This window comes from Micromys minutus (assembly GCF_963924665.1).
Source record: "Micromys minutus genome assembly, chromosome: 1".
In the NCBI taxonomy this organism is placed as follows: domain Eukaryota; kingdom Metazoa; phylum Chordata; class Mammalia; order Rodentia; family Muridae; genus Micromys; species Micromys minutus.
The window spans coordinates 132,682,949-132,709,330 of record NC_137969.1 but is presented as its reverse complement, the minus strand read 5'-3'; the positions used below and the strand labels follow the sequence as shown (position 1 = coordinate 132,709,330).

The 26,382-nt window shown below is 40.7% G+C and overlaps 1 protein-coding gene across 1 annotated transcript; it reads right to left on the bottom strand.

Moving 5' to 3' along the window:
• Positions 1-1,664: 1,664 nt before the first annotated feature.
• Positions 1,665-26,382, bottom strand: SRP72 (signal recognition particle 72). The gene is made up of 19 exons (XM_080911337.1): positions 26,263-26,382; positions 24,801-24,921; positions 22,640-22,763; positions 21,033-21,176; positions 20,845-20,956; positions 19,250-19,281; positions 17,007-17,131; positions 16,856-16,913; positions 13,811-13,942; positions 12,683-12,811; positions 11,787-11,859; positions 10,019-10,083; positions 8,163-8,258; positions 7,121-7,224; positions 6,923-7,000; positions 6,125-6,262; positions 4,535-4,572; positions 3,682-3,841; positions 1,665-2,885 (listed from the first exon to the last, which is right to left on the bottom strand). The coding sequence occupies exons 1-19, from the start codon at positions 26,369-26,371 to the stop codon at positions 2,708-2,710; spliced, it is 2,016 nt and encodes a 671-aa protein (XP_080767463.1). The 5' UTR covers positions 26,372-26,382; the 3' UTR covers positions 1,665-2,707.

The following is a 26,382-nucleotide window of genomic DNA, read 5'->3' as shown; positions in this document are numbered from 1 at the left end:
AAAAACAGACGAGGACTGTCGTTGCAGGAGGTCCTTAGGCACTCCTTTGCTCCAGAAAGGCACAAAGGCGCTATTTGGTCGTGTTGAAGATAGAATTTCAGCTATCTGGAGACTTCAACCCCCAATTTGGTCAACCAGTCATGCCTCTAACTTAAGAATGCCAAGAACACCAGAGTCTCTTCTAGACTCCTCCCTTTTCCTCAGCTCAAAAACCAGCCCACTCATTCCCCTTGCCAATTCCACATAAATTCCACTGGGAGTCAAGAAAGGGGTTGCTATTCAAGACTGTCAGCGAAGGACAGAGACTGCAGGTCCTGACGGCTGATTAGGACAGATACCAAAACCAAAACTAACCCAGAACAAAGCAAACAAAACCAAATTGAGCCAAAGTCTAGTAACTTGAGAGGTGGCATGTTTCTTTAATTGGCTAGAACTTTACCCAGGATACTTTGTAACTTAACGAGGTTAGTTTTTGGGAATGGAGTAAGTAGGTGATTAAGGCCCTGGGCTCCTGTTCAGTAAAGAGGGATTGTGTGTATGTATGCTTTATGACATGGTTGTCTCATCCTGTATCTTAGCTCTGAGGAGCTGAGAGGTTACGCTCAGACTGAAGCTACAGTGAGTTTAATGCCAGGCTTGCGTTCCCCACCATAGGGAAAATAGTTTGTACATGAAATTGGTTTTCTTTCATTAGATATTCCAATTAAGCTGGAAAGGAGTGATGGTAAGTTCCAGAAGGCTGGAACAATAGCAAGTTTTTAAGGTTAGCCATCTTGAAAATATTAGGCTCAATACTTTACAAATGCACAGACTAATAATAGGGTTTTCTTTTTTCCCTAAGATTTGTTGTTTTATGTTTATGGGTGTTTGGCATGCAGTGTTATATATAGGGGTCAAAGAGGCTGTCAGACTCCCTGGGACGGGACTGGAGGTGAACTGCCTAGAACTGACCTCAGGACTTTGGGAAGTGCAGCGAATGCTCTTAACTGCTGAGCCATCTCTCCAGCCTCTGAATTTTAATTTTTTAAACTGAGTTCTCCCAATCCCACTAGATTTGTAGTTTTGCTAGGAGGGGCAGGATACAATTTTAGATATTCATCTTACAAGAAAGTTCTTAGATATATTAATAAGGAAGTCCTTCATAAAATGTCAACACCTGAAACATCTTTATTCACATTCACTGCTGGTTTATTTTAATATTCATTTTAAGATGTGACACAGTGAATGGATGTTTTCCATATTGTTTTTTATTCATGTGTGCACGTGTGCGCGTTCATGTGTGTACACACACACACTGAACTGTTTAAGATTCCCCCCTCAAATAGTTGAATGTTAATACAGATCAGGTTTAGATAAGTAACTTCTCTGAAATGTTTCTGTGGCTTAGCAATGACAGTACCAAGTGCCGCTGGCGATGCCGGCTAAGATTATGTATTCTACCATGATGTCTCAGACCAAAATTCCCGAAGTTTAGTATAGCAAGATTCTGTTGGTCAACTTAAACAAAGGAGATGTAACGGAATCCTAAATGACAATTATTTCTGTGACGGTATTCGGTCCTCTGGAGAGCAGTGTAATCCTTAGACGCCACAGAAAAGCAACCTCTAATTCCACTGAGCAGGAAAGCCTTATCCAAACCCACTGAAGAAGTTTCAATAACAATCTCAAACACAGCAGCACTTTTATTAACAAGAACAGAGTATTCTGATCACAGGAAATATAGGTGTGAAATAAAGGGTATCTCAGGTGACAAAAATGAATACTAAGCATGGGGAGGCACCCATGTGTGTCTCACAACTGCTGAGTGTGAAAAGTGACCTGCTAGCAATGAAAGACAAGAGCAACACTTACACCACAAAATGACTGCAGACCACGTTACTTTGCAAAAGATAACGAAGGTCAAGTCCCATAACCAGAAAGGGGAGCCATCTGATTATTAATGGGGCCAAATGCTCTTGTGAATTTCAATACCGCCTGATACTGTTTCCTCTTAAGATAAAGAAGTCAAAGTTTATGTTCTTGATAGTGGCCATTAAGTGTTCTGATTGAGAAGCCCAAACCCAATTTCCCTCAGCACACTGGGTCTAAGCATCAACTCCTTGGGACACTGATACATTTTTGAGGTCTTCAGTGGAACTAAATCAGCATGTTAACATAATCCAAAAATGAAAACGACAAAGGTACAGAAGTCAGATGTGTACAAATACACACACATGAAAGAGTCCCAATTCCAGTATCACAGGACAGAATTTATGGTTAAGATTATTTTAGACGGTGAGTCTTTCTGGCCACTCAGTTACTAAGATCCCTTTTCATCACATGATAGCTCTAAACACATACTTGGAATGCTTGGAAGATTCCATTTTTAGCCTTGTAAGACATAATTTAAGGTGAGGCTTGATAGGAACATGTATCTTCACACTAGTTGAAACAGGAGAAACACTTTCTATTTAAATCCCGGGAAACCTTAGATAACGTGTCTTTGTCTTACGCCGCCATCTTCAGGCCTCTCTCTGTAAAGCTATTTGGTACAAGCAGGACAAATTTGATGAGACAGTCTGAGATGTTTTCCCATCTGAAGTGTAAGAAATCATTTCAGGACTATGGGGATGAAGGAGGAGCTCTGTGCTTCCTGCTGTGTCACCTTTATTTTGTTCCCAATGTCACTGACACTGGATTAACAACAGCCTGCAACAAGTGCATGTCATCACCAGCCGCTCTTCCCTCCTTTCTTTTTCTTCTGTTGCTGTTTCTTTTTTGTTGCGGGGGCCCCTGCAGGCTTCTGGTGTCTTGGGGGTACGATGTTACTTGCAGAGGAAGATATCGTTGCAGCACTGCCGGGTCTTGGGGAGGTGGGAGGACTGCTCACAGTTTTACTGGCATCCCTGAAACCATCAAACCAGAGACACTTTAAGTCATTTAGAAATGTAATACAGGAAAGGTGCGAGCATGGGTGTGCTTAGATTTCACTTTCCATGCCTAGGGACTGCCCACATGTTTTAAGGATGAATGTACCGTATCTCTGTCCATGACTCTTTTCAGTATTTTTAAAATTTACTCTGTTTATATGACTGCACTGTCGCTGTTCTCAGACACAACAGAAGAGGGCATCAGATCTCATTACAGGTGCTTGTGAGCCACCATGTGGTTGCTGAGAATTGAGTTCAGGAACTCTGGAAGAGCAGTCGGTGCTCTTAACCACTGAGCCAGCTCTCCAGCCCTCTCTTAAAATATTTTTAAACCATTTTATAGCTAAAGAAAATGTAATATAAGCTACCTGCCACATGTTGAAAGTTTAGAAAATCAGCTTTAAATAACTTATAATTGTATGAAGAAATAGTTCACATCTTATTTAAATTAAATTCACATTTAAATGAGTCATCTTTAGTTTCTAAACTAAATATAATTACTTGTTAGGCTGCTTCGTGGTTTGTAAGAATAGTGGTTAAAACCAGGGCAAGAGTTCCTTTACTGGGTGATCCGCACAGTTCCTACAATACTTTTTAACACTACAATCACAGTTTTAGTGCTTGCAATAAAACCAATGTATTTTCTTCCTTTCACACACCAACCCTTATCAAAGCATGAGGACTATTTTTCATACAGCACGTTAGGGAAGTCTCACTTGAGTCAGCCTCCAGGACGAACTGCATCTGAGACTGTTTTGCAGCCATAACTTACAGTTCAGAGGCGGCTCCTGCAGTTGCTCCCTGTGTTCCTTTTCCAATCTGGTCCTTCTTTTTACCCTTCTTTCTTCCTCGGTAGTAAGAGCGCTCTCGCATTGGTAGCCATCTTTCTGGATCTGGGGTAACTTTTGGGTCATAATTCTTAGGCAGTTTTCCTGAAAACAATTGATAAATGAGAAATACACCTACAACAGCTTCAAAATTGTCTAAATAGTGTGTTCATGCCTTAGAATAAACAATACAACTGAAATTGGGAGGCGTGGCCTTGTTAGGGAAGTGTGTCACTATGCAGGTGGGGCTTTAAGGTCTGATGTATATGCTCATGCCTGGACAGAGCCAGAGCCTCTTGCTGGCTGCCTATGGAAGACAGTCTTCCAGAAGCTCTCAGTGTAGCACTCTTGGCTCCTCTAATAGCATGTCTGCCTGCATGATGCTATATTTTCCACCATGATGATAATGGACTAATTAATCCTTTGAACCTGTAAGCCAGCCCCAAATACATGTTTGCCTTCATAAGAGTTGCCTTGGTCATGGTGTCTTCCCAGTAATGGAAACCCTAAAAGACAACAGCACTCTGAGTTTAGACTAACTTTTAAGGGAACACTAATGTAATGAAAATATCAGTTCCAGCCAATAAAAGTTAGTGTTTGAAAATACCCTAAGAGAATAGCATTTCTAGGTTAGAGAGTTCTATTAGGAATAAACTCTTTTTAAAGGCAGTCATGGTGATGCACACTTGTGGTTCTAGCACTTGGGAAGCCAATGCAGAAGGATTGTCTTGAGTTTGAGGCCAGCCTGGGCTATGTCAACACAGAAATCTAACATGCATTTATTCTTCAAAGTCTTACCTTTCTTTTTCTTCTTCTTCTTTTTTAAATCTCCCTGTCTAAAAAGAAATCAAGAATCATTATCATTATTGAGATGATACACATTAAGTCTAATATAAACTTCTTACAATATTATCTATCATGCCTAAATTACCGAAGTATCCTCTAAGTAGTGTGAGTAGTATAAAAAGTATCTAAAAGCAGCAGAGGTCTACTAAAGTTATTTATACAAACAGAAGTCTATCAGGCCTTAGTGAATCACTGTTTGGCAAGATTTTGAAAATCAAGTAGAGAACATAAACAGGTAAACTCTTAGGAAGACACAGAGATCAAGTTAACTTTGGTCATGGCCCTAGAAGGGAAAAGGATGGACGGGGAACCAAAACAGAAATCTTAAACATTCAACACCTTAAACATGAGGGTCTTAAAAGGTCGGACGTCAATGTTCAAGAACAAGGAAGGAGCCAGAATTTGACTTCCTGTTCCTTACAAGAGTTAACTTTCCCTCCAAACCAGCAAAACAGAACATGTGAGCTCTGGCTCAGAATTACCGAAGGATGCACTAAATGTGCACTAGTAACGAGTAACTTAGGCAAATGAAGAATGATTCAACCAGCCAGTTCTATGTTGTTGTTTTTCTGACTTTTTTTTTTTTTTTTTTTTTTAAGCTGGGCATAGAGACATTCATCTTTAATCCTAGAACTCAAAAGTGTGTTTTGTATACCACATGTCTGTGTGCGCCTTTGGAATCTAAAAGCGGGTGTCAGATCCTAAAGACACAGAGCTGGAGTTTAGAGGTGGTTGTGAGCAGCCCACCACGGGTGCTCAGAGCCAAATTCAGGTCCCCTGGAAGAGCACCCACTACAATAAACAAGTGAGCCATCTCTCTAGCCCGTTATTCAATACTTAGTATAAAGAGAACTACATTTTTTACAATTTTTGTGTGCATACATAAATAGGGAGAAACGATCGGCAAAGACATACTGACTGCATGAGGCTTGTTCTGTGTGACAGGACAGGTGGGATGAGGAGGAAAAGGTGGGGACAGCCAAAAGAAGGAGGACAAGAAGGTGGAATTCCACTCACATGGATTTATTAAGAGGTATTCTGGGAGATGGTCCAGCTGGTAAACTCTTTATTGTAAAAACCACAAGGACCCGAGTCTAGAGCCTTAGCAGGCACATAATAAAAGGTTGGCTTTAGTGGCAAACTTCTCTGTACCCCCAATTGCTAGGGAGGCAGAGGCAAGAGAATTCCCAGGGCTAGCCAGTCAACCAAACTAGGTGAGCTTCAGTGGGAGACCCAGTCTTAGAAAGTGTGGGCAGTGGCTCATGTCACCCTCTGGCCTCTGCACACACGCACATAAGATGGAAGTTTTTATTCCTTATGACATTTTTGGCTTTAATCTTCACACAGTCTCCTGTAGCTCAAGATGGAGGAACTGGCTGAGGCTGAGGAACTGGAACTCCTGATTCTGCTGGAATTCCATTTATGTGATGCTAGGAACTACACTCAGAGCCCGGGCTCCTAAGGCAGGCACTCTCCCAACCGAGCTGCATCCCAACCTCATCAAGAAAATGTTTTATAGACTTTGAATAAGAAACACATTACCCTTGTTCCTTTGGTTGATTATCTCCAGTAACTTTTCCACCCTTCTTCCGAATGTACGTAGCACCAGGAGAATTTTCAAGCGCCTCAACATCTACTTTTAGAGACATACTATCCGATGAGGGCAGGTGTTTACTGAGACTGGAGTAAGACAGGTGTTCAGGAACACAACATATATTTGAATCTATCAACACATCTTTGCTAACAGAAAAATACTGTCTTTCCTGGATGGCCTTTATCAACAGCAAAAATACTCTTAATCCTATAAGACAACGAATTACATTACAGACACAGCCTATAGAAAACCCACCGTCTACTCCTTAACTCAGTGACGGAGTTCTAGGTGTTCCCCATCATCAAGTGTGCTGGTTCAGTGCAGTGGCTTTGACTAGCAGCTTCTTAGCATCCTATATACAACTCAGTTCAGGGAGGCACTCAGAACCCAAACTGATCAAGCAGGATATTTAATTTTCTTATTTTTCTTTGAGCCCAGGTTAGTCTTGAACTCACTATATAGCCGAGGATGACCTAATTCTCCTGCTCCTGCCTCCCAAGTGTTAGGATTGCAGGAACAAGCCACCATGCCCCATCTGTGAATCTTATCAACCCTGTTTGCAATGAACATGTGACCCCTCGCCACTTCATTACTATTTTCAATCATACTGATACGTAATTCTAAATTTTGCTTTCACTAGGTAGAAGCAAGTTTATGAGTTGAAATTTCTAACAGAAAAATATCTGCTTGAGACCCAAGTACTAGCAGAACTCTGGTGCTCCAAACAGCTAGACTGCGGAGGATACGCCTTGGCTTTCTCTGGATCCACCAGCGAGTAAGCAGAGATAAGCTGGGCTAGGGTGTGAATATCTTTTGAATTTTGTCTAAAAGAAGAAATAAAAAAGTTTAATAAACATTTTTTAAAATCACTAGCATAAACAAAGAGCCCCCCCCCCTCAGCACAGGAACAAGCTGTGGATTCCACACCACTTTCCAGAACTTACTTCCACAGCTGTTCTAAGTCACTAACTGCCTCTTTCTTCCGTCCATATTTGAGCTTGAAGTTTGCGGCTTCTCTTATCAAGGACAAATGAGCAGGGGATTTGGGCTACAGGTTCAACAAAACAAAATAAAATAGCAAATTTTTAAGCTGAATATGCCAGTGAAACCCTTCTTATTAAAGGCCTCTTAAAATGGACCTGCTCATTAAATTCTTCATCTTGGTCACCTACAAAAATAAACAAGCAGGAAACGTAGCGCTAGTAGTGCACTTGCCTAGGATGCCAAAGTCCTCTATCTCTAACCAAACAACACAACATTCTCCTAAAGTCAGATCTTAATTCTCAAACATCAATTCATTTAATCTCAAGCATAATAATTTCCAAAGCACTGATGCCCTCACACCGCTAACAGTTAATAACCATGTAAACATAACATGTGCATATGAATGGTAAAGCTGACACTACCCATGCAGAGACTGACACAGAGAAAATGGAGATGCTTCTATTAGGTAAGACAGGATCCTACACACTGCTCTTCTAATAACTAGCCACCCCCAGGCTCTTCGCTCCTTACCAATATTACTGTGCTATAGTGTCAAGTATATGTGTGCATGCACATACACATATAAGGAAAGAGCTTCTAAAACACAAATGAGCTGTCTTGTTTCATCTTGCAGCTGTTCCTTATGTGTAACAATATTTTGGATGTGGCATACTTTATAAACATAAATTTGATACTCCAGTTGCCTTCCATTAAAAAAAAAAAAGATTTATTTTATGTATCTGTAGCTGTCTTCAGACACACCAGAAGAGGGCATCAGATCCCATTACAGATGGTTGTGAACCACCATGTGGTTGCTGGGATTTGAACTCAGGACCTCTGGAAGAGCAGCCAGTGCTCTAACCACTGAGCCATCTCTCCATCTCTCATTTTTACACAGTGACTCAAGACACTATAGTTCTCTGAAGTTTTTGGCTCAGCAGAACACTGTATTATTGAAGGGAAGGGTGTGCCCTATAATACTACTTTGCTCCCCTCCTTTACCTGATGGTTTTGATACCACTGGATAGCCTGCGTGAAGACCTCAATGGCACTGTCAATATCTTCCTCGTGGCTATACATGGTCACCAACGCGGATACCTATGCAGCGAAGGTCACACAAACACAGTCAATGAACACGATTCTTCCTTCACTCTCAGAACATAGTTTTTGTTTTTCTGTTTTTTAATTACACTTCTTTTTTTTAATATATTGTATGTATGAGTACACTGTAGCTGTCTTCACACACTCCAGAAGAGGCATCGGATCCCATTACAGATGGTTGTGAGACATTATGTGGTTGCTGGGATTTGAACTCAGGAACTCTGGAAGAGCAGTCAGTGCTTTTAACCACTGAGCCATCTCTCCAGTCCCCTTAGACCATAGCTTTTAAAACATTTAAAATACTAAGGAATGAACACAGCTGAACGGGATCTCTGCCAGTCCTTAATACCCCATAAACCTTATTCCTTTTAGAGAACATAATTCTTAGAAATACTTTAAAAAATACAGTATTTTCCAAATAAGAATGTCTATAATCTATCATCTATAATACAGACCTTCTAAAGCAGTGTCAGTCTGGTAAGACCAGACCATAAGAAATGAGCATTCGGTACATTTATACAAACTACTGCCGGACAGTCAGAGGTCTGATGGGGAAGCGTCCACCATAGCTGGTCTAAGCTGCAAAGCTTAGCCAGTAAATCTGTGGGGCAGCAAGGAAACCCACACTGTGTGTGTGTGAGCATGTGCTTGTGTGTCTGAGCAGTAAAAGGACAAGAGGTAGAAAGTTGCATTTTTGAGAAACTCTGGTATATACATTCTGGACACATACATGACGGCTATCTTGACATCAGCTATCCTGCCACGCTGGGAAACAGGAACTTGGGCGGAGGAACTGCTCCTATCAGACTGCCCTGTGGCTAGTCTGTGTGGCATTTCCTTAATTGTTGACTGATGTGGGCAGACCTAGCCCACTGGGAGTGATGCCATCACTAGGCGGGTTCCTGGACAATATAAAAGTGGAGCTGACTAGGAGTCTGGAGCGAGCCGCCAAATGGTGTTCCACAGCCTCTGCTTCAGTTCTGGCCCCAGGCTTCTGTCCATAATTTTTGGTTTACTGTAACCTGCAAGCCAAATGAGCGAACTCTTTGCCTCCCCCAAGTGGTTTGGATCAGTATTTTATCATAGCAACAGAAAACTGATAGGTCAAGTAACCAGTATCAGATCCTGCAGTTAGGATAATAAAGGAGTACTCGCACAGTATCTGTGGCAAGATGGTTCAGAAGAAATGAATACATTCTTTAGACAGAAAAGGCTATATATTCCAGATGGATAATGGCACAATTTTAATAATAAAAAAAGACCAGCAACGCCAGCCCAAGCCTTAGACTGTGAATGAAGAGAGCACCATAGAGATGGTACCGTGTCAGCCATAAACAAGCTGTGCTAGAGGAGAGACACGAAGAACACAGTTCTTGTTCGTTTATCACCGCATCAGTGAGCACTGGAAAGACTTTCACAGCTAGGGAAGCCTGCCAAGTTCTGAGCTATAGAAGCCTGGTCTTTTAAGGCAGGGTTTCTCTCTGCAGCCCTGGCTGGCCTTAAACTCCAAAAGATTCTCCTGCCCCTGCCTCCTGAGTGCTGGGACCAAAGGGGTATGTCACCATGTCCAGCTTAAACCTGCAATATCTGAACAAAGACCTAAATTTACTGACCACTACTTTTACGTTGTTTTAACCAGAGCACTGGAAGAAACCTATCCCAGACAGATCACTGTCATCATCCTAATGCTGGTCCAACGCTATCACACACAAATGAAAGAGAACATAGGCAGGTGCAGACATGTCATAGAAACTTACCATGCCTGGCTTATGCTTTAGCTCCTCTATGCTTCTCAGTATTAGACAAGCTTTGGAAACGTTACCTATGAAGAAGAAGAAGAAAATCAGCACCATTAGTGATTAATGCAAATTGTAGAAAAAATACAAGAAAATTTAGTTCCTATCACTTCCTTGGGAAAAAGATCATCAGTTATATTTTGCAGTATCTTTTACTACATAAGCTCAGGGAACAGTGGATAGTGTACTCACTACTCATTCTTAAGAGACTGACCTGTAGGGCTGGAGAGATGGCTCAGTGGTTAAGAGCACTGACTGTTCTTCCAAAGGTGCTGAGTTCAAATCCCAGCAACCACATGGTGGCTCACAACCTTCTGTAATGGGATCTGATGACCTCTTCTGGTGTAAGAAGACAGCTATACAGTGTGTGTATGTGTGTATAATACATAAATCTTTCTTTTTAAAAATTTTTTTAAAAAAGACTGACCTAGAAATTTTTTTTTTTGCTGTGAGTGTGGTTCATGTGCTGGGTACATGAGCATGGAGAAGATATGGGTGTCCTCCTCTTAGCCCCTCCTTCTTCCTGTGGAGAGTCAAGGTCTCCCACTGACCCAGAGACTTGCTGTTTTGGCTAAGCTACATATTAGCAATCCTAGAACCCGACTGTCTCTCAGGGTGGAGGTCCCGTGTTTTGTGTGTCAGGAGCACAGCAGGAGCTCTTTGGCCCCCGTGCTGTCTTCAGGCTTGAAGCCAGGTTCTCCTAACGCTCAGTTACTAATGGCAGAGCTGGTCTTGCAACTCCAAGCTGGTAAGTGATATTTCTTCTCTTTCAGATGGTGACCTGAAGGAGGTAGGAGCCCTACCCAAAAGGCCTTGAAATGTGCTACTGCAGACTAGAGTACAAAGGGAGACTGGTGGTAGAATTTTATGCTCACTGAAAACTTGAATAACCCAAAGCCTTCCCCTTTAATTCTCAACCCTTTTCCTTAAGAAGCCTTTCCACTCTTTTCTTTTTTACAGTTTTTCCTAAATGCCAACTGTCCTCATGAAATTTCTGTCTAAGCCACTGTGGCTAACTAAAAGTTTCTGGACTATTCACTTGCACAGGTTGAAAACCTGAGCCACCTGATGTCTATTTCTGGAACGTCAGGGTCCATTCACCTGTGCTGTTCTACAGGCACATTAACTGTGTACCTGCTACAGCAGAGAAACCGGAACTTAAAACTGTTTCTGAGACAGGTTTAAGTAGCCCAGATTAGCTTTCGACTCATAATCCTCCTGCCTCAGTCTTCAGAGAGCAGAAATTATAAAGATGTGCTCTATGCCTACCTGTAAGTTTCATTTAATTTTGGTCAGTTTTAAATTCAAATAGATACATGAAGATAGCAGCTAGCACACTAGACAATTCTAGATAACCAAGCTTAATTTTAAAAAATATAGTTTTTGTGGCTAATTAAATGTATCAGATCTCATAATTTCTGAACATAGCAAAGTATATAAAAAAGGAACAAACTAAGACATACTGCAATGTACAAGCCAAAGTGACTCCTTTCTTACTTTGTACAGTCTACATGAGACATCCTCGGAAAGGCAGGGCGGTGCTTAGCAACAAATGAATCTCATGCTTGTATGGTCCTTTAAGATTTGAGAATCTTTCTAACAGACAGGACCAACTCAAGGAAAAGGCCAACTTTCTTTCTACTCAAGCTGTTGAAGATCTTACGGTCTAGAATGTTCAAAACAACAGACTTTACCACTAAACAAAGAACTTAAAGACAAATATTAATACCTTGGGAAATTTTCAACTGTGCCATGGTAAGCTTGATTTCAGCTGCGTTTTCTGGATGTTGATCAGAAAATTCCTAAAATATTTTACATATAAATTTGATTTATACAACTGTAAGACATTATAATCACTTATCTCAGCTGTATAAGATTTTAAAGTTCAGCTTAAAGTATTAAACTTCAAAATTTCCTACCCCCCACCTCCCCATAACCCCCCTCCCCCGACAAGGCTTCTTCTGGGTGCAGCCCTGGCAGGCCTGAAACCTAAGAGATCCTCCTGCCTCTAGCTGCTCAGTGCTGGGATTAACCTGCAGGTCTGCAAGTAGGTCTAATGATATCAAGTTCCCAGAAAGTCACTGACAGGGTTACTGAAGATGCTGCAGACTCGCTTGTCTCAGAGAGACGCTCGCCTACCACCTTCTCACCAGGGTCTCTGCTAGGCAGCTTTCCCATAGCATGGTCCTAATTGTATCCTGTCCATTTTCCCAACTATCTAAACTCATGTAACACACAATGTAATCTGGTTTGGGATTCTCAAGACCAAGTCAGTACCTCCCTGACTGATGATTTTTACTAAGACCCACTGAGGTATTGATGTATCACTGAAAGCTGTGTGTGTGGTGGGGGAGGGGCACATAGCTTGGTATTGCAAACTTAAAACTCTATCCCCTGATTCATGCTGAATGGCTCTCCAAAGGAAAAAGTATTCTTCAGTGTTCACACAAGTTAATATAACACAACATATAAAAACTGTTCTAACTTAAAAGTCAACTGATGTGGCACTGGAACTTAGTGGTACGTTACCTACCAGCTTGTGGGCTGTTATAGCAGAATGCACCAGAAATGAAACAGCTTCAACTGTCTGACACCTCATTAAGCATTCAAGTTTGCTGTGTTTACCTGAAGCAGCTCTATTGCTTTTGCATGTTGCTTTTCACGACAGAGCTGGGCAGCTTGGATTAGCACAGGCAGAAGATGCTCAGGACTCTGGGACTGCAAGCTGGTTGCTATTTTTCGGCACTGTTCTGCCTAAAAGATGCCCCGTCTTTATTAATAAGTGTATTAATAAAATTAAACATTAAATAATCCAAAATAAAGGGATGGGAACCCTTGTAGAACCGTAGGTGAAACAATACAGGGTTAAACAAGTAAGTTTACAGCATCCATCTCATATTTTATTATTTTTATTTAGATTTATAGATTTATACTATACTGACTTTAAGAGAGTTCTAAAAACAGTAAGCAAAAGGCAAGCTCTAAATGATCATCTGAATACCTAAATTCCAGGTAAATAAAGTTAAGAATTTCTTCCTTAAAGCAATACAACAAATAGAAAAACCACAGAAATATACTTGCTGAAATAAAACATCAAGAAACCCAGATTCAGCTCTAAACAATAAAAATATTACTGTTTCTCATTTGTAAACTAAAATCTTGTGCTCTACAGTGTGAATTCAGAATCTAACTAGGATAGAGATAAACCGTTGAATCCCTTGGGGCTGGAGAAATGACTCAGCAGCTAAGAGCACTGGCTGCTCTTGCAGAGGATCTGACTCTAGGGGATCTAACAGTAGGCACACATATGGTGCTCAGACATATATGCAAACACGACACACAAAAATATAAATAAATAAAAAAAGGAACTGAACCTCTTAACAGTTATAATTTATGCTATATCAAGTGAAATAAAAGTTGGATCTTAGCTCTAAATGGTATCTTTAGTGATTCTATTTTAATTCAGGAAGATTAGTAAGGAATGTAATGAAAGGGCTGGATATGTAGCTCAAAAGTATGAACAAGGCTGAGGTCAGTCATCATCACAGTTAAACAGGAAAATAGAGGAGAAAGTGTCCTCTCCTGTAGCTGTAACAGTCTTAATGCCATATGCTTAGAGAAGTGGAAAAATTAATTAACAAAGTTGTTAATACTAAAGAAGGAAATGAGATAAACCATAAAGAGATCATACAAATACCCACTGTGCCTCATGTGCTAAAGTAGTTCAAGGCTAGCCAGGGAACAGAGACTTACCTGGTTTGTGTACATGGCAAGTAAGGCCTTGTTAAACTCTATGGCTTGCAGTTGTCTCTTTGAGAGCTTAAACTCTACTCCTTCTGCATTGGTTAATTTCACCTTTTTCTTGGAGTCAAAGACATTTTGGTCCTGTCGAAGAAAAGTTCACCCACCATTAGCAGGAATTTCTACTTACACTTTTGTGACTCTCCAAAGAGACTCTCCTTTCCACTTATTTATTTCACATATACACAGCAGGAAAGCTTGGACACACCTGCTGGTTGGGGTGTCTAAACTAACAAGAGGTATACACCTTTGCCTGGGATTTTGGTGCACCCAAACAAAATCTCTGCAGTTCAAAGCTACCAGGACACATATTTTCCTGGCCTAGTTATAGCTAGGAAAAGGCTGGCATGAGATTCTACAGCAGGAAGAACAAGATTCTTATTTTATCTTCCCGTTGTTGTCTTTAGTTTTCAGACAGGGTTTCACGCTATAGCTCAGGGTGGCCTGGAATTCCCAGCCATTCCTTGCTTTGGCTGCCTGAGGTGCTGAGGTTACAGGAGTGAACGGTCATGTCTGTTTGCTTAGTGTTTTTTAAGGACTAAATCAGGATACCACAAACCCTAGTCACTTAAGACTATGAAGAATGTACCTGCAGTTTGTACAAACCACATCTTTTAGAGTTTAGATAAACAGTGAAGAAGGTAACAATCTTGCTTGAACTGTGGCTAAGTAAATCCCTATTTTCCCGAAACAGAAACCTCACCATGACACCCACTTTTAGCAGACAACATGCAGGTAGCACAGTTTCTATTTCCTTTTCCTAGGATCTCTTTTCTCAACTAGGCAGAAACACAAAGAATCAATTTCTGAAACTTCTTGCAAGGCAACCAGTGTGTACTTTGCACTTTGAAGGCTCGGAGTTCAACCCCCTAGCATGAGGGGATGGAGGAATCAAAATTATTGAGTGGCATGCAGTTCTTAAGAAAGCAAGACAACTAGGCCATAAAGCATTCTGAAGGCAAATAATTTACTTGCAGCGCGTTCTTATTTTTATTTTGTTTTTGAGACAGTCTTAGCTGGTACTAGGTAGCTAACAATGACCTTGAATTCTTGATCCTCCTGCCTCTACCTCCCCAGTGCTGGGATTACAGGTGTGAGCTACCACATCCCAAATACTCATGCCTCTTTATAGACTAAAGTAAAAAATAAATCCTACTTTAAAAAAGACTCCATGCTTCAAACCAATATGAAGCCAAAAGCAGTGGTAGGCTTCTGCAGTCCCTGACCAACAGGCTCTGTCAAGAGGAACCCTTGAATCCTGGAGCTCATGGGCAGCCCAGGTTGACAGAATAGAATCCTGACAAAAGTAGATGTTTCCTAGTTAATGCTCATACATTACTTGTTATAAATCAATTCTTTATGCACCACGCAAAGAAAGACTTTCCTCAGACTTTATCATAACACTTTTTAAAAACAATGTATTTTCATAGTCTTCCATATGTTAATATCATTTAATGTAATCTTAAATTTGTTTCTTTGGTACCTAGTCCTAACTCCCTAATCATAAATTTTTCTTCATGTGAAGAAATGCTGTTGTTTAACCTTTTGCCAAATATAGTAGTCAGGAAGTATGAAGACAAGACATTTAACGTACATATTATTTCCAGCACCAGGAAGACGTAGGTTGCCCGCCACCCACCTATAAGGCAGGTCTCACTCTGGCTCAGCTTCCTGAGTTCTGGGATTACAGGTATGGACTACTAAGCCTGGCTTTTCAGGATGAGATTTTAAACTATCATGACTTAAGAACTTTTATTTCTTAAGTATCACCTATTACATGGAGTAATTTAAACATAAAGTAAAAAATAACAGTGTGGAGCCAGGCGTGATGGCACAGGCTTTTAACCCTAGCATTCCATTTTAGGCCAGCCTAGTCTACATAGTGACCTTCAGGATAACCACATAGAGACCCTGTCTCAAAGAAAAAGCTAATTGAATAAAGTTCAATGTATAAATTAGATTCAGGTGGAAATGTATATCTGATAAAAAGCATTTATCCTGACAAACATTTCAAAATCAAATACTTCTGCTAAACTCAAATGCTAGACTCAGTGTTTAGAAACGTATGCAGGGCCATCACCCCACATCTGAAGACCTCTCACAGTACAGAGGGACAAACTTTGCTGTCAAAAGATGGTATCTGAATCCATGTTCTAACTCTTCCTGGCAGTGATCTCATACAAATGGCTTCTTTTAGTCTCCTACACACTGAACATAAGGAACTGAGTATTTCAAAACTCCACACGGGACAGGGAAGATGCTCAGTTAAGAGAATGCACTACTTATTCAGAATAACTGTGTTTAAATCCTAGTATAAACATCGGGTAGCTCACAACCATCTATTCCTCCAGCTCTAGTGTGAACAGACAATTCTGGCCTCCCTGAGCACCTGCACTTATATGCATGAACACACACATATACACATGTAATTAAAGTGAAATGTTTAAAAAGGGAAAATTGCATGGTTTAGCATGATAAACCAAACATTAGTTGCTTCTCTTATTTTTACTAAGTTGATTTCAAATCTCAACTTGAACTGTTTTTCCATCTAAACATCGTTGCACTTGGTAATCAGTACCATATAATTTGATGAGCACAGCACTCTTAAGTTACAAGTACCTACAGACAGACACACCTGTGATTTCTATAGGGGGTAGGTGGGTAGGACAAACCATAGCACCTACTGATACCTTGTCACCCCTCCCACCCAAAATATTTAGACTCAGAAAAGGAATGTAAAGCACCCATGTACTTATACATAGAGAGTTTAAACTAGAAAGGTAAAAACTTATTAAAACCCAAGGCCTACAACTACAAAGAAGTTTTATTACTGACTAAACATGGCAGAAACACCAATATTATGAATTAAAAATTCCACTATGATTTTGTTACACCTAAATTTCTTTTTGTCATGGAAAAGTGAACACACCCTAGAATAATGCTGGTATAATTATGTTCTCAGTATAAATCACTATAGAAATTCCAGAGAGTTCATACCTTATTAATGGTAATGATGTTATTTGCGATCACAGCAAGAAGTGCCACATCTGTTGGCCTGCAAACAAGCAATTGTTAATACCAAAAACACTTTAAACAATGGCCAATAAAAGCCTCATCCCCGAAAGGATGCTTCACTTTAACAACTCACTTGAGTTTTATGATCTGATTGTAGAGCTGCAGAGCCTCCTCTATGCGGCCCTGAAGCTGCATGATGTAAGCCATCTGACCATGGATGATGGCCAGCTCTGCCTGTGGGTCCTCCTCAGCCCCATCCTAAGCAGAAAGAGAAACACATACAAACTTCACCAAGTGACTGAGACATTTGAAATAGATACAATCCTCAGGAAGCCATGTAACCTCAGGAATCTTCCCCGAGACTCAGTTTTGAGACCTGCCACTGTAGACAACAGTTTACAGGACAATGGGAAGAAAGTCTTGAAAGAATATGGTTACATACAATGTAGTAGTCAGTAACATGTGCTTTTGATAATTTCTCCCCAAATTCCTAACAAGTTTTCTTGCAAGACATATTTTTTAAAAATGCTTCTTAGAACTGGAGAGATGGCTCAGTGCTTAGAGCAAATGCCGCTCTTATAGAGGCCTGAGTTCAGTTCCCAGGATTCATCTTGCACACACTGGTGTGTGACTATATTTCCAGGGAACCCAAAGCCCTTTTCTGTACTCGCTGGTCATCTACACTCGCACACAGAGACATACAACATTAACATAATTAAAAGCAAAATAAATCTTAAGGCTGGAGAAATGACTCAAAGGTTAAGAGCATTGTCTGCTCATCCAAATGTCATGAGTTCAAGTCCCAGCACCATGTGATGGCTCGAAACCATCTACAGTGGGATCTGATGCCCTCTTGTCATGGAGGAATACATGGAAATGGAGTGCTCATATACACAAATAAAATCTTAAAATAAATAAATAAATAAATAAAAAGAACTCCAGTACCATACATCAGAAGTTCACTACCTGGATTATACGTAAAGCAAAGAGCAGCTGAGCTGTTGTCACAGACCTGTAATCCCAATTATAAGAACACTGAAGCAGAGGAAACAAAGGTCAAACCCTACCCCAAGTTCAAGTCCAGCATAGGAACTTAGCGAGGCTCCCATCTCAAAGGGGGGTGTGGGGGGACATTTGCCAGGAATGTAGCTCAGTGGTGCAATGTTGCCTAGCATGCACCAGAGCCCCAGGCTCAATCCCCAACACCTAAACAAACAAACTAAACAACAACAACAGCAAAAAAAAAAAAAAAAAAAAAAAAAAAAAAAAAAAAAAAACCAAACCCAGAGGCAGGTAACTTTCTTAATTGATTGATGTTCCAGATGAAGCTAATTTAACCTATACAATGAAGAATTATTCTCCAATCCTTTCAGAAAGATTGGCTGGTTTACATGTATAATGAATATTCAAAATTAGGAGGCTATATTCTTTATGTGTATACTCATTCATGTACACATGTACATGTGGAGGCCGAAGACAACCTTGAATGCTGTTTCTTGGGTGTCATTACTTTTACTTTTTAAAAGATTTTATTTTTATTTATGTGTCTGTGGAGTACACACTATATTTCTGTGGTGCTTGCAAAGGCCAGAAGAGGATGTCAGAATTATAGGTGGTTGTAAGCGAACAACTCCAAAGCTGGGAACTGTACTTGGGTCCTCTGCAAGAGAGGCAAATGCTCCTTAACCTTCGAGCTATCTTTTTGTCTCCATCTACTTTTTTATTTGAGACAGACTCTCACTTGCTTGGAACTTGCTGATCAAGGTAGGTTGCAGGCTCCTGGAATTAGCTGTCTCCACCTCTGAAGGGCTGGGACTGCACGTGCAAACCATTAAGAATTCATCACACCCACGAACACAGCAAATCAAACCCATATCATCAGTTTACACAGCAAGCACTTTACAGAGCAAGCCCCATCTCTGGAGCACCCAGTATGCGCTCTTTTACTAACCTACACTAACTTGAAGGTGCACTGGTTGGGTGGTGTGAGATGCTTAATTCCAAACACATGATTTCATCTGTGTTTGATAGAGAATGTTAAATATTTTATAAATTTAAATATAAAAATATTTATATTCAATATTATATAAATACTTAACATTATGTTTAAATAATTATTATAGTTATATATATTAAGTAACATTATATTTAAAAATTAAATAAAATTAAATAGCAAAAGTGCAAAATGATGCTTGTCTCAATGTAAATTATACAGAAAGCACAGAGAGATTTGCTGAAGGCAAGTTCCTAAAGCAAATTAGTATGTGATTACATATGGACCAAATGCATGGTACCATCTATCCCACAAAGTTGAATAAAACCTCCTAAACTAGTATTAGTCAACAAGCATTGAATTTGGTTTTATTGAATACTCACTGAATCTTCTGAAAATGAACGGCGACAAAGATCTACAGGAGGAAAAGAGTTTTAAAATTAGCATCATTGGGTATTTCCTAGTCTTTTTACAGTTCCAAAAAGCAGAAACTAATTCCTGAGCACACTACCAACTGATATCTGTCCTTGGGCCTAGGGTTTTGCTTTGTTTTTTAATTTTTAATTTTAGATGTGTGCTTGGCTGCATCTGTATGCCTGGAGTTACATATAGTTGTAAGCCACCTAGTAGGTGCTAGGAACCAAACCTGGGCTCTCTGGAAGAACAGCCAATTCTCTTAAGACTGAGCCATCTCTCAGGCCCAGCACAGCTTTTTATGTGAGAACTGGGCTGGGATTGAATTCATTCAAGGCAAGCACCACCGACCACACTAGTTCCCCAGCTCCTGTGACCAATCTTAACAACACAGAAACTCATGCTATTTGTAAGTTCTTGTTCTCCTAAATGTCCCTTCAATTGACTTTTTTGCTTGTTTGTTTTTCGAGACAGGGTTTCTCCAGAAGACCCTGACTCTCCTGAAACTCTTTGTAGACCTGGCTGGCCTTGAACTCATGGAGATCTGCCCACCTCTGCCTCCCAAATGCTGTGATTAAAGGTGTGTGCCATCAAAACCCCTTTCAGTTGGTTATATTTGTGAATCTAACCTAAACATTTCTTTAAAATTCTAGAAGTGGAATTCTTGGATAAGACAGTGCACCAAGTGTATGCCTGGTGCGCATGGAGGCAGAAGAAGGTATCAGATCCCCTGGAATGTAGTGATGGTTGGAAGCCAAAATTTAAAATCTGCTCCACATCATCCAAGCCTTGTTGTTCCTTTCATCCTCTCCTCCTTTCCTGTTTTCTATTCTGCTGCTGGAGATTGAACCCCAGCCTCTTGTTCTCCTAAATATCCCTTCAATTGATCTTCTGGTTGGTTTGTTTGTCTTTTGAGACAGGATTTCTCCAGAAGACCCTGGCTGTCCTGAAACGACCTCAATAGACCTAATGATGGGCTAACTATACTATACCCCTAGAATCCAGTAGAGACATTAAATGGTCTAAAATGTCCTTGAGTAATACTGTAAATATACAGTTTATATATACACATGTTCATAAGAGTAACATGTATTATTTAACTAGAAACAGAGCGACAACTAATTTATAAAGTGATTAAAAAATTTTAAATTTAAATGTACCTGTCTTATTCTGTGTGTGTGCACATGTGCATGTATGCATGCCATGCAGAAACAAGAAGACAACCCGTCAGGTTTAGTGGCAAGTGCCCTTGCTCTATGAGCCATTTCACTGGTCCAGCAATGAGTTTTTTTACACACTGTTTTGTCACAGTTATTTTACATGTAGTATTCATATAACTCGTTCAAAGACCTACTCTTTAAAATTAAACTTTATAAACTACTTTAATTCTTAAACAGAAATAGAGATATGGCCAATGGGAGACAGGCTAGATAAACTCCTCAAAATTCTCAGTACTGCAGTAACTTTCAAATCAAAGAATTTTACAAATATAAAATGCAATTTTGAGACTATCTAAACTTATATATCCCACACTGTATTTATAGAAAGCATTGAAACACCCAACCTTCAGCTTTCTGTAGGATTTTCATTGCCTGGGTCAGCTGGCCTTGCCCTATCAGTGCACACGCAGCGTTGTAACAGAGTTCGTGTGTGCCTTCTTGGAGACCCAAGTTCTCCTGCCACAGAGAGAAATGCCGGTCAGACAGTAAGTGTGAGTAGTTTCATGGCTGTGTGGGTCACAAGCATACTCACGGGAACCACTTTTTCCCAGTTGCTTTGAGCGGCAACGACCGCTGACAGGTTTGTCTTCCTCTCTTCATCATAGTCATCCTGGGAGTTCCGGACAAGATCTCTGTACACGGCCAGGCACTCATCGTAGCGTTCCAGGCGGTACAGCTGAAGGCAAGCAAGAGGTCAGAGGTGACTCACAGTCTCATTTCCAGAACACACTAATGCTTTCTGGAACTGGAACCACTAAGTAGGGAATGCTAAAACTTAGTATGGGCAAGCCAAGTGTTTATATATTTTTAGCTAGTTTTGTGTGCTAATACTTAGCCAAATGCCTAACGTTTGTGAAAGGAAATCTTTGTATAAAAATCTATGCTATAACCTGAATTGCAATAAAAAGGAAAAAGCTACACAAAATGATTACTAAGTGCCAGCAAACAGAAGGGAAAAAAAACAAATGCTAAGCAAAGACTTAAAATTCCCTAGAAGCTCACTTTTTGTTTCTCAGCAATCAGACATGGCACATAATGATAGTAGTACTAAGTACATACCACAAAATCAAGTGTTCCTAAAGGACAGTAACAGGGCTGGGTGTGCTGGCACATGCTTTGAAACCCAGCACTCAAAAGGCAGAGGTAGGCACATCTTTGTGAGTTCAATGCCAGCCAAGTCTACACAGCAAATTCCAGGCCAGCTAGAGCTATACAGTAAGACAGACCATTTCTCAAAACAAAATAAATAAACAAAAAGGATGGTTAACAGTGCAACTCTGGATCAGTTACTCTTGAAGCTGGTCCTAGAACTGCTCAGTAACCTCTGTCCTCATCAGCAATAGCACCTTCAGATCAGGCTCAATTTTGTCTCAAATTCTTCAGAGGCTGGAGAGAGAGCTCTGTGATTAAGAATACTTGTTTGTCCCAACAACCACATGGTGGCTCACAACCATCTGCAATGAGATGATGCCCTCTTCTGGGGTGTGTCTGAAGACAGATACAGTGTATGCATATAAAATAAATAAATCTTAAAAAAAAAGTACTTGTTTGTTCCTGCAAAAGACCGGAGTTCAATTCGTAACACATACATGGTGGTCAACAACCATCTGTAACTCCAGTTTCAGGGCATCGGATACTGTCTTTTGACCTCCATGGGCACTAAACAAGCATGTGATCTACATACTATGTATGCAAGCAAAATACCCATACATATGAATAATTCTAATTTTAACAAATTTCATAAAAGCATATTTTTAAAGGGCATAGTTTTACAAATAATATATATAGTACAAAAAAGTCTCTAAATCCTTATCTTTCATAATTGCCCCATTTTAAACTTTGAATACTAGTTTAATATTAGAAATATTAATCAGCCACGTACATAGCTCATTGGCCTTTACCTTTCTAATCAACAGTTCAAATACCATACCACGTCCCTGAAGAAGTCATAGCTGATAGAATACTCTGTGTGCACGTCTTCCAGTGAAGAACAAGAACAGACAACATATCCAAACCTCAAGAACTAGTGTGGTGGCTAATTTTGTGGATCATCAAGATTTCCTCATCCCTGCTCCATGTTAGGGGTTGAGTAATGTTTATTTGAGGTGATTGCCAACAGGTATTTAAAGCAGTAATTACCACTTGTCCATAAAGCTCCTTCAGTTTGTCTGTCTGCTGGCTGGCACTTTCTATTGTCTTCAAGGAATTCTCAATTCTGTTCAACCTGTACTCGCAATATGCCTTCTCAAAGGACAGAGAGTTACTGAAGGAAAAACCAAAGACAAACCAGATCTGGTTATTATCTAATAATGTAGAACACTCTGTATATGCCAGATTGCTCCAAGCACTTGATACATGCATAGCTTGTTTTTGCTACTTTGTGGTTCTTTTTCCCACCCTTCATTCCCCCCCCCCCCCATGACTAGATAGGTGAGAAAGAAGGAGGGAAGGGATCTGAATCTAATTTTTCTTTTTGTTTCTTCTTTGAACATGACTACCAACAAACCACAACCAACCCTCCCTGAAAGAACCACAACTACCCACCTCCTACACCCCCCCCCCCATCAGGGCCTTAACATTTATATAACCTCTGAAAAGTTCCCAAAATTACAAACATTACACAATCTCAAAAATCATCTGCAGCTGGCAAAAACCATGCTCTGGCACAGCAGCAGACAAAAACGGTCAGCTGCTGGGGTCAGCCTGCAGCAGCCCCACATCACTACACCTAGGGTCAAAAAACTAAAGCACATTCTTATAGTTATATAAATTGTATATTGTCACTACTATCTTGTGACTTGCCTCCCAAATCACACAGGCCTTAAAGTGGCACAGCATGCAACATCCCTGTCTTCATCTGCTCTGTTTAAATGACTACTGACAAAACTACTGGCATTTTGAAACAAATATTAAAGGGGGCAATCATGGAACTCAAAGATTGCCTTCGACACAAGGACAATCTCAACACTTACGTGGGCCACATCTTGAGACTGGGGATGTGACTCGGCCTGCCTAGCATATCCCAAGCCCTGGGTTCTATGCCCAGCACCCAACAACTGGATGTGGTACATGTCTGTTATCTCGGCACTTGGGAAGTACAGGTAAAGGTCAGAAAGTTAAACCCTTACTCAGCTACCAAGGAGCTTGAGGGTAGTATGGGAGACACGAGACACTGTTTCCAAAAGAAAGTTCCTTAAATCTAATAAAATATATAATACTTGTTAACTTATTCATGAACCAAATGATTAAGAAAAAAATAATTAGAAATAAAATATGGTATATATGAATAACTGGAAAAGATTCAAACAGTTATTTAAAATTCCAGATTTGGGCTGGAGAGATGGCTCAGCAGTTAAGAGCACTGACTGCTCTTCCAGGGGTCCTGAGTTCAATTCCCAGAGACCACATGGTGGCTCACAACCATCTGTAATGGGATCTGATGCCCTCTTCTGGTGTGTCTGAAGACAGCGACAGTTTACCTACATACATGAAATAAATAAATCTTAAGAAAAAAAATCTTAAAAAAAAAAAAAAGACTCTAGATTTAAAACTCACCTACATTAACGTGATATTTAAAATTCATTTTGAAGTTTCGACCATAAACCCCAACCCCCCCAAAAAAAATCATCAAAGCAAATGTAAAAAAGTAACGATTCAGAAAGTTCTATGAAATGATAAATGATATTTTTAAAAAAGCCATCAATAACTAAGGTCTTGGCCTGAACAATAATGGTCTACGGGCCAGACAGAGGTCAGGCTAAGTTCACCTTAAAGATGTCTACCAATGTAGATGTTTATACACTGTAACTTACACATATCTAGTTGATAAATACATGACTGTTTTCTCCCTAGATTCTCCCCATCCCCACCTTTGTAAATAGTCTCAGTATATAGCCCAAGATAGCTTCAAACTAGAAATTCTGCCTCAGTCTCCTGCATGTATCTCTTTTCACATTTATGTTCTGCATTCTTTTACAGTTTACCCCCCTCCTAGCAATTCAAAAGAAAGATGGCTCTGGAAATTGTGGTACATCCCATCACTCAAAGGGTGAAGTAGGATTGTATGTTTCAAACCAGACTGGGCTACAAGGTGAGTTCCAGGCCAGCAAGGGTTAGATTCACAGTAAACATACAAATTCGAAACAAGAAAACCATGAAACCAGAAGAAGCAAAAAGCGCAAACAATTCAGAAATTCTTCTAACAGTCCAGCAGGTCAAAAGGGAAGAGCAGGTCAAAAGGGAAGAGAGGAAGGAAGCAATGGGGAGGTTTCAACTCTAACAATAACTCACAATCACTTACTTGGCTAACACTTTGGTGTGAGAGTTGATGACATTCAAGGCTTCCTTGAAACTTCCATTCTGGATAAGGCAAACAACTTTACAGTGCAGGGCAGTTACATCATCCTTGTTGATCTGCAATACTAGAGAGCAGTTTTTAGGAAAGCCATTTTAAACCCATTCCTCTGGCACATTCGTACTAAACAAAAGCCGAATACAGCTTGCCTAACATCTGTGAGTCTACGTCAAATTTTCAGCACTACACAACAATAAGTACAATGCAGACATGATTTATCTTTGGAATGTTCCAAAGAAATGTTCAAAATGTCCCTCTCCTATAGAGAGATCAAAGAGAAGCACAAGTAACCCAGGCAGCCAAGGTTCAATGCTAACAGCATGTCAGTGTCAAAATGACTAGCATCATGGTTCCCCTCATGGAATCCAATCCTCAGTTTAGGAGTCATCAAAGGAATCTCTAGAAATTAGATAGGGCTGAAGTGACAGTCTTGGCTGATTAAAGAATCCCTACAGAATGTTATACTGATACTAATATTGGTTGTAGGCCCAGTAAAGGGCTAATGTTATTTCAATTCTAATTAGTAGCTATTTTCCTTAATGCACTGTGGCCACCATCACTACTTCTATAGTAACTCAGGAACTCGACGGTGCAAAGTGTGTGTTACTGTGACATCCTTTATAGAACTAGTGCTTTGCACAGCTAAGCGATTTGGTAGTTACATTACCAAACCTAACATACACAGGCGTATCTACTGTACAGAATATAGCATGGCCACATTACAGGCATATAGTGAAGAGAACAGCTTATGGAATCTCACATCGAAGGCAACTAGAATTAGAAATTGTAATTTATGGGGGCTAAAAACGCAGGTCAAAGTTTCCTTATGTTATTTTAAATGTTGGGGCACTCATAGGCTGGTTCTCTCTCTCTCTCTCTCCTCTCTCTCTCTCTGGCTCGCCCGCTCGCTCACTCACTCACTGGCTAAACACGACGGGCAAGACTTTGGATGTGGAAATGAATAAACTTGACATTCACACCTCATCCCTTCAGAATTTGCAATGCTTCCACCTTGTCTGCAACAGCCTGGATGCTACGTGTCAAGGCAGGTTCCTTCCCCTGCCCCAGTCAACAAGTTTCCTCCATGACACTGTCCTGATCACTTGGCTCAAGATAACGAAGAGAAGTCAATCTGACATCTATCAAGAACAATTTGGAAGCGGTTCCGAACGCCATGGTCTCTTTAAGTCCCCCCTCCCCCCTCGCGCCAGGTCTCGCGGGGACTGAGGGAAGTACACGTGGCCCTAAGCGACCGAGCTCCGGCCGCCGGTGGCCGTGGGGCAGCGACCCGCCCCCGGGCTTGGGACCGAATCAGAGGACGCAGCGATCCCCTCTGCGCTGTACGGAGGAGTCGCGCGCTGGACACAGGCGGCGTCCTCCCGACAGCCCGGGCCGCCCGGACACTTACTTTTGTTGACGGTCTTGAGGGCACGCGTGAAGTCGCTGTTCTGCCCATAACGGTTCACCTCACTCCACAGCGCAGGGACTGACACCCCACCGCCGCCGCCGCTCGCCATCTTGGAGGAGG